The 13,610-nt window shown below is 36.8% G+C and overlaps 1 protein-coding gene across 1 annotated transcript in view; it reads left to right on the top strand.

Moving 5' to 3' along the window:
* MAP3K2 (mitogen-activated protein kinase kinase kinase 2) overlaps positions 1-13,610 on the top strand; it is a 98,913-nt gene that overhangs the window by 47,963 nt on the left and 37,340 nt on the right. Inside the window, exons 2-4 of the mRNA XM_019931864.3 lie at positions 7,671-7,739; positions 11,951-12,069; positions 12,744-12,784. Coding sequence (XP_019787423.1) covers positions 7,733-7,739; positions 11,951-12,069; positions 12,744-12,784 — 167 coding nt within the window. The 5' untranslated portion in view covers positions 7,671-7,732. The remainder of the gene's footprint in view (positions 1-7,670; positions 7,740-11,950; positions 12,070-12,743; positions 12,785-13,610) is intronic.

The raw sequence follows: 13,610 nt of genomic DNA, 5'->3' as shown, positions 1-13,610 counted from the left end.
GCTCCCTGACTTCAGACTATACTACAAAGCTACAGTTATCAAGACGGTATGGTACTGGCACAAAAACAGAAATATAGATCAATTGAACAGGATAGAAAGCCCAGAGATAAACCCACGCACATATGGACACCTTATCTTTGATAAAGGTGGCAGGGATGTACAGTGGAGAAAGGACAGCCTCTTCAATAAGTGGTGCTGGGAAAACTGGACAGGTACTTTTAAAAGTATGAGATTAGATCACTCCCTAACACCATACACAAAAATAAGCTCAAAATGGATTAAAGACCTAAATGTAAGGCCAGAAACTATCAAACTCTTAGAGGAAAACATAGGCAGAACACTCTATGACATAAATCACAGCAAGATCCTTTCTGACCCACCTCCTAGAGTAATGGAAATAAAAACAAAAATAAACAAATGGGACCTAATGAAACTTCAAAGCTTTTGCACAGCAAAGGAAACCATAAACAAGACCAAAAGACAACCCTCAGAATGGGAGAAAATATTTGCAAATGAAGCAACCGACAAAGGATTAATCTCCAAAATTTACAAGCAGCTCATGCAGCTCAATAACAAAAAAACAAACAACCCCACCCAAAAATGGGCAGAAGACCTAAATAGACATTTCTCCAAAGAAGATATACAGACTGCCAACAAACACATGAAAGAATGCTCAACATCATTAATCATTAGAGAAATGCAAATCAAAACTACACTGAGATATCATCTCACACCAGTCAGAATGGCCATCATCAAAAAATCTAGAAACAATAAATGCTGGAGAGGGTGTGGAGAAAAGGGAACACTCTTGCACTGCTGGTGGGAATGTGAATTGGTTCAGCCACTATGGAGAACAGTATGGAGGTTCCTTAAAAAACTACAAATAGAACTACCATATGACCCAGCAATCCCACTACTGGGCATATACCCTGAGAAAACCAAAATTCAAAAAGAGTCATGCACCAAAATGTTCATTGCAGCTCTATTTACAATAGCCCGGAGATGGAAACAACCTAAGTGCCCATCATCGGATGAATGGATAAAGAAGATGTGGCACATATATACAATGGAATATTACTCAGCCATAAAAAGAAACGAAATTGAGCTATTTGTAATGAGGTGGATAGACCTAGAGTCTGTCATACAGAGTGAAGTAAGTCAGAAAGAAAAAGACAAATACCGTATGCTAACACATATATATGGAATTTAAGGAAAAAAAAATGTCATGAAGAACCTAGGGGTAAGGCAGGAATAAAGACGCAGACCTCCTAGAGAATGGACTTGAGGTTATGGGGAGGGGGAAGGGTGAGCTGTGACAGGGCGAGAGAGAGTCATGGACATATACACACTAACAAACGTAGTAAGGTAGATAGCTAATGGGAAGCAGCCGCATGGCACAGGGATATTGGCTCGGTGCTTTGTGACAGCCTGGAGGGGTGGGATAGGGAGGGTGGGAGGGAGGGAGACGCAAGAGGGAAGACATATGGGAACATATGTTTATGTATGACTGATTCACTTTGTTATAAAGCAGAAACTAACACACCATTGTAAAGCAATTATACCCCAATAAAGATGTTAAAAAAAAAAAGACTATCAAGCATAAAAATATCAATGTATAACATCAGAATAAAATTCTGTGGGGGAAGTGAAATGGAAATATAATTTCAAGGAGTAAAAGGAATGATGTAAAATGTCTGATTGTTAAAGAGCTTGTCTTGTACTTTTAAAATGGATGATGGTGGCTCTCACATCATAATGATGCTTTCTTTTTTTTCCCAACATCTTTATTGGAATATAATTGCTCTACAATGGTGCATTAGCTTCTGCTGTATAACAAAGTGAATCAGCCATACATATACACATACCGCATATCCCCTTCCTCTTGTGTCTCCCTCCCACCGTCCCTATCCCACCTCTCTAGGTGGTCACAAAGCACCAAGCTGATCTCACTGTTCTATGCAGCTGCTTCCCACCAGCCATCCATTCTACATTTGGTAGTGTATGTATGTCCATGCCACTCTCTCACCTTGTCCCAGCTCACCCCTCCCCATCCCTGTGTCCTCAAGTCCACTCTCCACATCTGCGTCTTTATTCCTGTTCTGCCTGTAGGTTCTTCAGAACCATTTTTTTAATTTAAGATTCCATATGTATGTGTTAGCATACGGTATTTGTTTTTCCCTTTCTGACTTACTCGGTATGACAGACTCTAGGTCCATCCACCTCACTACAAATAACTCAATTTCGTTTCTTTCTATGGCTGAGTAATATTCCATTGTATATATGTGCCATATCTTCTTTATCCATTCATCTGTCGATGGACACTTAGGTTGCTTCAATGTCCTGGCTATTGTAAATAGTGCTGCAGTGAATATTGTGATACATGACTCTTTTTGAACTATGGTTTTCTCAGGGTATATGCCCAGTAGTGGGATTATGGGGTCGTATGGTAGTTCTATTTTTAGTTTTTTAAGGAACCTCCATACTGTTCTCTGTAGTGGCTGTATCAATTTACATTCCCACCAACAGTGCAAGAGGGTTCCCTTTTCTCCACACCCTCTCCAGCATTTATTGTTTGTAGACTTTTTTTTTTTAAATTTATTTTTGGCTGTGTTGGGTCTTCGTTTCTGTGCGAGGGCTTTCTGTAGTTGCGGCAAGCGGGGGTCACTCTTCATCACGATCTGTGGGCCTCTCACTATCGCGGCCTCTCTTGTTGCGGAGCACAGGCTCCAGACGCGCAGGCTCAGTAGTTGTGGCTCACGGGCCCAGTTGCTCCGTGGCATGTGGGATCTTCCCAGACCAGGGCTCTACCCCATGTCCCCTGCATTGGCAGGCAGATTCTCAACCACTGCGCCACCAGGGAAGCCCCGTTTGTAGACTTTTTGATGATGGCCATTCTGACTGGTGTGAGATGAAACCTCATTGTAGTTTTGATTTGCATTTCTCTAATGATTAGTGATGTTGAGCATCCTTTCATGTATTTGTTGGCAATCTGTATATCTTCTTTGGAGAAATGTCTGTTTAGGTCTTCTGGCCATTTTTGGATTGTTGTCCATTTTTTTTGATATTGAGCTGCATGAGCTGCTTGTAAATTTTGGAGATTGATCCTTTGTCAGTTGCTTCATTTGCAAATATTTTCTCCCATTCTGAGGGTTGTCTTTTCATCTTGTTTATGGTTTCCTTTGCTGTGCAAAAGCTTTGAAGTTTCATTAGGTCCCATTTGTTTATTTTTGTTTTTATTTCCCTTTCTCTAGGAGGTGGGTCAAAAAGAATCTCGCTGTGACTTATGTCATAGAGTGTTCTGCCTATGTTTTCCTCTAAGAGTTTTATAGTGTCTGGCCTTACATTTAGGTCTTTAATCCATTTTGAGTTTATTTTTGTGTATGGTGTTAGGGAGTGTTCCATTTTCATTCTTTTACATGTAGCTGTCCAGTTTTCCCAGCACCACTTATTGAAGAGGCTGTCTTTTCTCCATTGTATATTCTTACCTCCTTTATCAAAGATAAGGTGACCATATGTGTGTGAGTTTATCTCTGGGCTTTCTATCCTGTTCCACTGATCTATATTTCTGTTTTTGTGCCAGTACCATACTGTCTTGATTACTGTAGCTTTGTAGTATAGTCTGAAGTCAGGGACCCCGATTCCTCCAGCTCTGTTTTTCTTTCTCAGGAATGCTTTTGTTATTCGGGGTCTTTGTGTTTCCATACAAATTGTGCAATTTTTTTTCTAGTTCTGTGAAACATGCCAGTGGTAGTTTGATAGGGATTGCACTGAATCTGTAGATTGTTTTGAGAGGTATAGTCATTTTCACAATGTTGATTCTTCCAATCCAAGAACATGGTATATCTCTCCACCTGTTTGTATCATCTTTAGTATCTTTTATCATTGTCTTATAGTTTTCTGCATACAGGTCTTTTGTCTCCTTAGGTAGGTTTATTCCTAGGTTTTTTATTCTTTTTGTTGCAATGGTAAGTGGGAGTGTTTCCTTAATTTCTCTTTCAGATTTTTCATCATTAGTATATAGGAATGCCAGAGATTTCTGTGCATTAATTTTGTATCCTGCTACTTTACCAAATTCATTGATTAGCTCTAGTAGTTTTCTGGTTGCATCTTTAGGATTCTCTATGTATAGTATCGTGTCATCTGCAAACAGTGACAGTTTTACTTCTTTTCCGATTTGGATTCCTTTTATTTCTTTTTCTCTCTGATTGCTGTGGCTAAAATTTCCAAGACTTATGTTGAATAATAATGGTGAGAGTGGGCAGCCTTGTCTTGTTCCTGATCTTAGAGGAAATGGTTTCAGTTTTTCACCCTTGAGAACAATATCGGCTGTGGGTTTGTCATATATGGCCTTTTATATGTTGAGGTAAGTTTTCTCTATGCCTACTTTCTGGAGGGTTTTTATCATAAATTGGTGTTGAATTTTGTCAAAAGGTTTTTCTGTATCAATTTTGATGATCATATGGTTTTTCTCCTTCAGTTTGCTAATATGGTGTATCACATTGATTGATTTGCGTATATTGAAGAATCCTTGCCTTCCTGGGATAAACCCTACTTAATCAGGGTGTGTGATCCTTTTAATGTGCTGTTGGATTGTGTTTGCTAGTATTCTGTTGAGGATTTTTGCATCTATATTTATCAGTCATATTGGCCTGTAGTTTTCTTTCTTTGTGACATCTCTGTCTGGTTTTGGTATCAGGGTGATGGTGGCCCTGTAGAATGAGGTTGGGAGTGTTCCTCCCTCTGCCAAATTTTGGAAGAGTTTGAGAAAGACAGGTGTTAGCTCTTCTCTAAATGTTTGATAGAATTTGCCTGTGAAGCCATTTGGTCCTGGGCTTTTGTTTGTTGGAAGATTTTTAGTCACAGTTTCATATTCAGTGCTCGTGTATAATATATTCTATTTTGTCTGCTATTAATATAGCTAGGTCTCCTTTGGCTACTGTTTGCATGGTATATCTTTTTACAGTCTTTAACTTTCAACCTGTTTTGTGCCTGAATCTGTAATGTGTCTGATGTAGACAGCATATAGTTAGATCTTGTTTTTTAACCTAGTCTGCTAATCTCTGCCTTTTAACTGGTTTGTTCATTCCTCTTATATTTAATATAATTACACATAAGGTAAGATTACATCTGTCATTTTATTTTTGTGTTCTATGTGTTTTGTATCTTTTTTTGTTGTTGTTGTTCCTCATTCCTCCATTACTGCCTTCTTTGTGTTAAATAGATATTTTGTTGTGTGCTATTTTAATTCTCTCATTTCTTTTGCCATTTTGAAAAATGTATTCTTCAGTCATTGACCTGGGGATTAAAATTAACATCTCAACTTAAAACAATGTAGTTTGAGTTAATGCCACTTAATTTGAGTGGCATACAAAACTTCCCTTTTAACTCCATCCCTCCTCTTTCCTTTGTACTATACAAAGGGAAATTTGTGTATATTGTTGTACAAATTATATCTATATATTGTACACCCAACAACACGCTTATAATTATTGCTTTATGCAGTTTCTTTAAACTTGTCTATTAATTTCCTTCTGCTCTTTGTATAGAAAAGAGTTCACATAGCCTCACTGCTTATCTTTGGAATGAATTGCTTATCATTGGCTGGCATCTGAGAACTTGGATTTCAGGAGAGTTCCCAGCTGCCTAACTGATAAGAATGGCTTATTGTGCCTCAGCTGCTTATACAAACAATATAGTTTATGCTGAACACTGGCTTTTCATCTGGGAATCAGGAATTTTTGTATGTGTCTAGTTAGTCTGACATTTAGGCTTTCTCAGGGTCAGTTTCTGTTGATTGCTTTTTCTCTGTGTATGGACTATTATCTTTGTATGTCTCATTTTTTTCTTGAAAACTGGACATTTAAAATACCATAATGGGCCACCTCTGGAAATCAGATTCTTCTCCCTCCCCAGTGGTTTTTTGTTTGTTTGTTTTTTGGCTGTGCCACACAGCATGCCGGATCTTAGTTCCCTGACCAGGGATTAAACCTATGTCCCCTGCATTCGGAACATGGAGTCTTAACCACTGGACCACCAGGGAAGTCCCCTCCCCAGTGTTTTTTGTTTATTCTTCTTATTTGTTTGTTTAGTGGCATTTCAGAACTCACTTTCTAAAGCCTGTATTCTTTGTCATATATGGTCAGTGAAGACTGCTCTTAGTTTAGCTGTCATCCAATGATTAGACAGAGATTTCCTTAGATACTTGGAACAGATAAGTCTCGAAGTCTTTTTTGAGTGGTTTTCTGTGTGTGTTGGGGCTGGCCTTTAACATTCTCCCAGGCATTTACAACTCCACCTTATCCTTTACTTTCTGCTACACAGAGCCTCAGAGTTAGCCAGAGGTGAAAGCCGAGGGCCTTCTTAGGCCTTTCTTGAGTAAAGCAACAGCCTTGGGCATTTGTGTACCTTCTAGAGTCCCAGGAGTCTGTTCCCTGTTGACATCTCATTTCTCAGCTTTTCTAAGTTCCCTGTTGACATCTCATTTTTCAGAGTTCCCTGTTGACATCTCATTTCTCATTTCAGAGTTCCCTGTTGACATCTCATTTCTCAGCTTTTCTAAAAAATTTTTTTCTTAACCTATTGTTTGCCCAACTATTTTCCCCTTCCTCAGACAGTTGACATATGTTGTCCCTGATTGATTTCAGCAAACACTCTAAGTTCTTTGCAATGGAAAAGCTTTGAGTCAGGTTAAATAAAGGCAGCCTTTCAAATGGGGTCTATCAGCCAACCATTAGATAGGTCAAATAATGACAGTTTTTTTGGAATCAGACTTTGAAGGCATTCCAGTTCCATTCTGCCCTTTCCAGTTGCTGCCAGGCTGCTCATTTTCATGGTGACTGTGGGCTGTTGGTTTAGATTGCTACTTTGGAGCTGGGAATAAGGGGCAGGAAGATAGGAATAGGGAAGGTCAGAATGCCACAAGGTTCTCTCTTTTTACTGTGACTCCTAAGTGCTGCCCAGATTGCTGCAAACTTTCGGTTAATTCCTCTTTGTTGATTGTGATAATATTTTTCTTTTATGGAGATTTGTAGGCCTTTACTATTTTGTTGATGTCTCTAAATATGACATTTGCCACTCAATCTTTATATCTGCCATTGCCCTGTGGGAACTTCAGTTTTTGTTTTTTTTAATTTTTATTTATTTATTTATTTTTGGCTGCATCGGGTCTTAGTTGCGGTGCGCGAGCTTCTCTGTAGTTGTGATGCGTGGGCTCCAGAGCACGTGGGCTCAGTAGTTGTGGCATGCCAGCTTAGTTGCCCCGCTGCATGTGGCATCCTAGTTCCCCTACCAGGGATCAAACCCACGTCCCCTGCATTGGAAGGTGGATTCTTATCCACTGGATCAACAGGGAAGTCCCGGAACTTGAGTTTATTAGATTATCTCTTAAGTGTTTTGACTCTCAAAAATCGTTTTGTTTTGTTTTGCTTTAGCTTAGATAGATAGGAACGTGAAAAGTACTTAGGTAAATTTAATTTAAAATAATAATAATTTTCAGTTCCTTCTCAATAATTGAATATCTGGAAAAAAGAAGGCACTTCTCCCCAGCAAAATGTGTAAAGTATTAATATTGTACATTCACATTAGTGTTATTTATACTGACTTTTTTCTTTTTGTGGCTACCTCTTCTCTTTCTTCGTCTTATTAACGTGTTCATCTTTTTATGTTCTTAGGCAATAGAGAATGCTGATGAGAGAACCATTTCCCTAATTTTCAAATAGTCAAGCTGGTTGCCATGATGGGTGAGTTCCAACTAAAAGCATTTCTCATCTATAATTAAAGGATAAAATGAGAGGGACAACTTTTTCTCTGTGTGTATGATAAGCTTTTTATGAAGAAATTTTATGATTAAGTAGATTTATGTAATATTTTACATTTATTTACTTAATAGATTTTCAATTAAAGCACTTTTTGTGTTGACTTCTACAGTTTTGGGATAACCAGTTTATGGAGGACATAGTATGGACATTCAAAATAAACTGTTGAGATGGATTGTGATTTTCTTAGAACGTGATGTCCAGAGAGAATACTTGGTAAAGAAACCTGACTTTTAAAAATTGAATAAATGTTGAAGAATGAATTGTTATAATTACTCAACAGTGTAATAATATAGATAGGCTAAAGAAAATAGCTGCATAAAAAAAATAAATCATGAAACTTTATAAAAGAATAGAGCAGTAAATCATTGGTGCTTGAAGAGGATATGTTTTACAACTCTTGTGAATTTCCTATGGTGTCATAATGTTAATGGAAAGAGAGGCTAAAGTATGGGAATGGATTGTGGGTGTTCAGTTTCTATATCATTTTGTTTTCTTCTTTACTCTCTTTTCTTTCTTTTCTTCTCTTTTCTCCTTGGGGTTGAGCATTCCAATGTGAGGCAGGGATTGGACAGTGAAACACTAGAAAGAAATGGAGCAACTGGCCTGTCCTATCTTAAATGGGGAAAAATGGACTGGGTAGTTGGAAGCTAAGGTTTTAAACTTAGACCAGTATCTTATAACGGTATCTTAGTGCTGACATGTATTTGCCAATGTTTGTCTTTGTCACACTTTTCCTACCACTTGCTTAACAAATGTATCAATATTGGTCACTCGGATTTCCCTGGTTGGTGCAGTGGTTAAGAATCTGTCTGCTGGGGCTTCCCTGGTGGCGCAGTGGTTAAGAATCCACCTGCCAATGCAGGGGACATGGGTTCAAGCCCTGGGCCGGGAAGATCCCACATGCTGCAAAGCAACTAAGCCGGTGCGCCACAACTACTGAGCCTGCGCTCTAGAGCCCACAGGCCACAACTACTGAGCCCGTGAGCCACAACTCCTGAAGACCATACGTTCTAGGCCCAGTGCTCTGCAACAAGAGAAGCCACTGCAATGAGAAGTCTGTGCACCACAACGAAGAGTAGCCCCCGCTCGCTGCAACTAGAGAAAGCCTGTGTGCAGTAACGAAGACGCAATGCAGCCAAAAATAAATTAATTAATTTAAAAAAATATATTAGTCACTTGTATATGTATATACATGGCATTTAGGCCAAGGAACTTTAATTTGTCTGTGTTCTTTAGTGGGAGGGCTAGCACACTTTCAGTGTGTCTACTCGTGGTAAGTGTGTAAAATAAACCTCCACCTTCCTACTTTCTAAATTTCTCTTCTACAGTCTCTTTTATTTATTTATTTAAAATTTTTTATTTTTGGCTGCGTTGGGTCTTCATTGCTGCACGCAGACTTTCTCTAGTTGCGGCAAGTGGGGGCTACTCTTCGTTGTGGTGCGCTGGCTTCTCTTGTGGAGCATGGGCTCTAGGCTCGTGGGCTCAGTAGTTGTGACTCGCCGGCTCTAGAGCACAGGCTCAGTAGTTGTGGCACGTGGGCTTAGTTGCTCCGCAGCATGTGGGATCTTCCCAGACCAGGGCTCGAACCCATGTCCCCTGCATTGGCAGGCAGATTCTTAACCACTGTGCTACCAGGGAAGCCCTACTTTCTCCTTTTTTAACCATGAGTGCAGTGCCATCATGTGGTCCAAATTCTCCACTTTTGTCACCTTCGCCTCCAATTCCAAATTGGATATCCTTTTACTGAATTCATACCAACTTTTCATTTTTGTTGCTCTCACTTGCAGTCGGAACTTTATATTAAATTGAATTACACCATACTTCTCAAATGATACTTATAGTATGCAAAGAACAGTCATTGCTTAAAAACATGTACAAAGCTAGTCACAAGAAACTGTGAATATTTAAAAGTGTGTCACAGATATTTGAATTTTTGATTGAAGATTTTCTCCTGTAGTTTTAAAGTAAAATAAGAATATAAGATATCAAGTTAAACATTGCTGATAAATTTTTTATTTGAAATTATTTCCCAAGTATTTTCCGGTTTTCTGCTCAACTCACTGTCCTTTTAACGTTTGTCAGAAATACACTGCTTCTCCTGTGTGACTGTTGGTCAGGCTCTGGGATCCTTCAAGCATCCTCTCTGCCATTTGGATCAACTCATGATCCTATGACGTTTATAACCTGTCTAATTTTCCTAGTACCTGTAACCACCATAGAGATTCTTAATAGAGTAAAACAGTCTAGGAATAGTTAGAACAGTGCTTGTAGTGTATGTTCACCACTTTGCTCGATCCTTTGGGGATTTGTTAGCTTACATCTTATCAAAAGTAAGTTACCTACTGGGTACTAATTTACCATCTGATTCTCCTTCATTCCAGAAAAAGAAGGAATTCAATTAAGTAACTCTTCAGTTGTATGTTATCTCCCTGAGAAGTTACTTTTATTCAAATGGCTCTCTTTACTTTTTTACATGTACTGTAGAAAACGGTATTCATTTTTTTAAACACGGAAGTTAGTATATGTAAATGTGATAAGAGATTTAAGCCAAAGCCTTCCCAGGCATTTATTTATTTTGGTGTTATAATATTAAACATGTAATGTTAAACATTAAATATTGTGAAAATGCCTAAATTCAAGTGTTTAATGAAGAAAATAAAACATAGATATGTTTAAGAGTTTTCCTTTCCCCAGTATAGAATTAAGGGTCTTACTTTTCTTAAGAGGGTTACATCAGATAATTTTATTCCAGTTCAGATCATTTTCAACTTATTCTTTTTCTAAGGGAGGATTTATTTTTATCAATAAATGACATAATCTGGCTTGGACCCATATACAATACACCTGTTGTTATTACATTATACCCATCTGGCTCAGTTACTGTTTGGCTAAGCTAATATTATGTAGAAATTTTATTTTACAAAGAATACTTTGTGAAGGATTAAAATTTTCTCCAGACCTGGAATTTATTAACAAAACCTTTGGAGCCATTATTTTAATTTTAATATGCAAGTTTTTTTTTTACTGTAGAACAGAATGTATTGAGTGTTATAAAAAATTAACATGTTAGAGAAGTCAGCTATTTGTGTGTTTGAAAGACTGATGAAGCCATTGACTTGCCACATTCTTTTTAATGATCTCCCTTTACAGGATAAAGCATGTTTTAACTACTGCTCTGGAACATAAATTATTCTTCACCAAAATGGTTACATTTTAAAGTGTAAGCTGTAAAGTCCCTCAGTTCCTTTATTTACCAATTGGTGATTATCATTAGTAGAGTTGATTTACTAGTGAAAATCAATTAAATTGTCTCTGAAGTTTTCCAGAGATCGTATAGTTGACATTACTAGGAGGCTCATGCTTATAGTCTTAGGAATCTTTGATGTGTTTGGAAGAGAGTAAAAGTTCATGGTTCATGATCCTTTCATTCAGTTTTATGGATTCATTACTTTTTTCTTGCATTGTTACCTTTTAAGTTGTTAGTGGCTGAGACCATTAAATAGTTTGTTAAATGTAGTCTTGTTGAACCTTATGGTGAAGAAGTTAAAAAAAAAAAACACTTCCAAGTATCAGTATGGGTCTTCATCCACTGATAAAGCGTTTCTTTGTTTCTGACTTGAAGTATTGATGAAAGAGAAAAACTCTAAAAGGCATTCCATACTTTGAACATAAATGTTAAATAATGATGGTATTTATAGAAAGTTGTTTATTTTTTCCCCACTTGTTTTAATTAAGATTTTAGATGTCTTGTTGATGTTTTGTTTAGGTGTCGTAGAAAAGAATTTGTCGTAACAGGGCTGTTTTGACTCATATGCTAGGATGTTACATCATTAGAAGCATCAGTATGACTTTACTTGCCTTATAAATGTCTCGTGTGAACACCTATGCGAGTAAGATGCAAGTGCTTGAGTCTAGTGCAGTTTTAATGTTACTTGTCTTCAGTTTTTAAATAACTAAATTTTTATTTCACCAAAATAGCAGGAGTGTAGGCATTGAAGATGTTCTAAGTGCATTTTTTGCATTAAATTAATGTATTTTTGCATTAAATTTTACTATAAATTTTTGTATTGGTGTCTATGATAAATACATATTGAAATTACAATTCTGTGTATATGTTATTTTAAAAATACCAGATGATCAGCAAGCTTTGAAGTCAATCATGCAAGATTTGGCTGTTCTTCATAAGGCCAGTCGACCAGCATTATCCTTACAGGAAACCAGAAAAGCAAAATCCTTATCACCAAAAAAGCAGGTATTTGTCTCAATAATATTTTAATAAATATATATTGTTATTCTATGAATTACTTTCTTTGAATATCCTAATTGTATAGAGGGTTTGTTTAAAGTGATTAGCTTTTACACTTTCTAATCAAGTATTTTGTTATTTGCATACATTTTTCCGTAGGGTGTCTGTTTTGTTTTGTTTTTTTAAATGGTAGTTTCATTTAATGTGGTAACTTCTCTCTAGAGTTGATATTTCATCCAATTCTTAAGGCATGTAACACGAGCAATGGTTTTTATTTAAAATAGTCTATTATTCTGTATATTTACAGATGAAGATCATTTTGATTCTTTTTAAATTAATTTTTATTGGAGTATCATATTAAATTTGTTTGGGATGTCTAACATAAAAAAGTGGAAATATAGTATTCTATATTGCCCTCTAACAGAATTAACAAATGTCGCAGACCCATGATGCCATCACTAATAGATCTTGGTGCTCCTTCCTGTTGAGCCCAGATTCAGCAGCCTAATTCTCAGCTCAGCTCTTTGGTAGACACTATCAATTGATTGGAGTTGACACTGAAAATGAAACGTCCTTCCCCCTCTGCTCTATTTTAAATGAGTGACTAAGGAAAAAAAAAGTGATTTAGAAATTCTGGAAATTTTATCTGATCTCTGAAATGATTTATTATTTCATTACAGAATGATGTCCGAGTCAAATTTGAACACAGAGGAGAAAAAAGGTAAGGAAGGAAACATTATATGTCGGTTTATTGATATAATCAAATGCATGTCCTAGTTAAGACCATTAGAGGTTGTTTTTAGATTTTAATGAAGGTTCATCGCTTACAAATTGAGAATGGAATAGTCCTTGGTAACTGTAATGTGTACTTGGACTTAAGATAGAACCTGTCAAAATTCAGGCTAAACATCAGAAATGATTAATGTTTTTACTTTGCAGTACTAGGAAATAAATAAGGTCATTGCATAATGCAGTTTTAAATATTACTATTTTTTAAAATTTTTACTCAGTGGAAATTAAATGTATTTCTCCTTATTATAATTGCATCGTCCCTTCAGATGCTATATAGAATTTAGATGCGTGGACTTAAATTCACAATTTTGATTATTCTCAAGAGACTTTAATCATATGACCTGTATTTAATTAATAACATTGAGGAAAGTGAGTTGGAATGGTGACTACAAATTACTTAGCGGAGGTGGAAGCCTAGCCTTCAACTGGGTATCTGTATCTCAGTGGAATGGTGGAAGTCATAGTAGTGGTGGTTGACAACAGAATTGCTAAACAAGACCTAATAGGAGTTAGAGAAGATGGGATTTTATTTCTATTATTAGTGTCTCATTAAATTAATTTAATGAAAGATTTATCCATTTTAAGAAATTTTAAAAGGCTCATAAATCATACAACCTGAAGATGTAAAAATGATTTACACGGAGATGTTTAAAAAAAAGAGGGGGGGGACATACCAGATATACCATACATGTATTGTCCAATCTACTTTTTTCCTATTTACAATTCTTTATGGATATTTTCTCAGTTTTTTTTTT

This window comes from Tursiops truncatus, chromosome 7 (assembly GCF_011762595.2).
Source record: "Tursiops truncatus isolate mTurTru1 chromosome 7, mTurTru1.mat.Y, whole genome shotgun sequence".
NCBI lineage: Eukaryota > Metazoa > Chordata > Mammalia > Artiodactyla > Delphinidae > Tursiops > Tursiops truncatus.
This window is presented reverse-complemented; position numbering and strand designations above follow the sequence as displayed.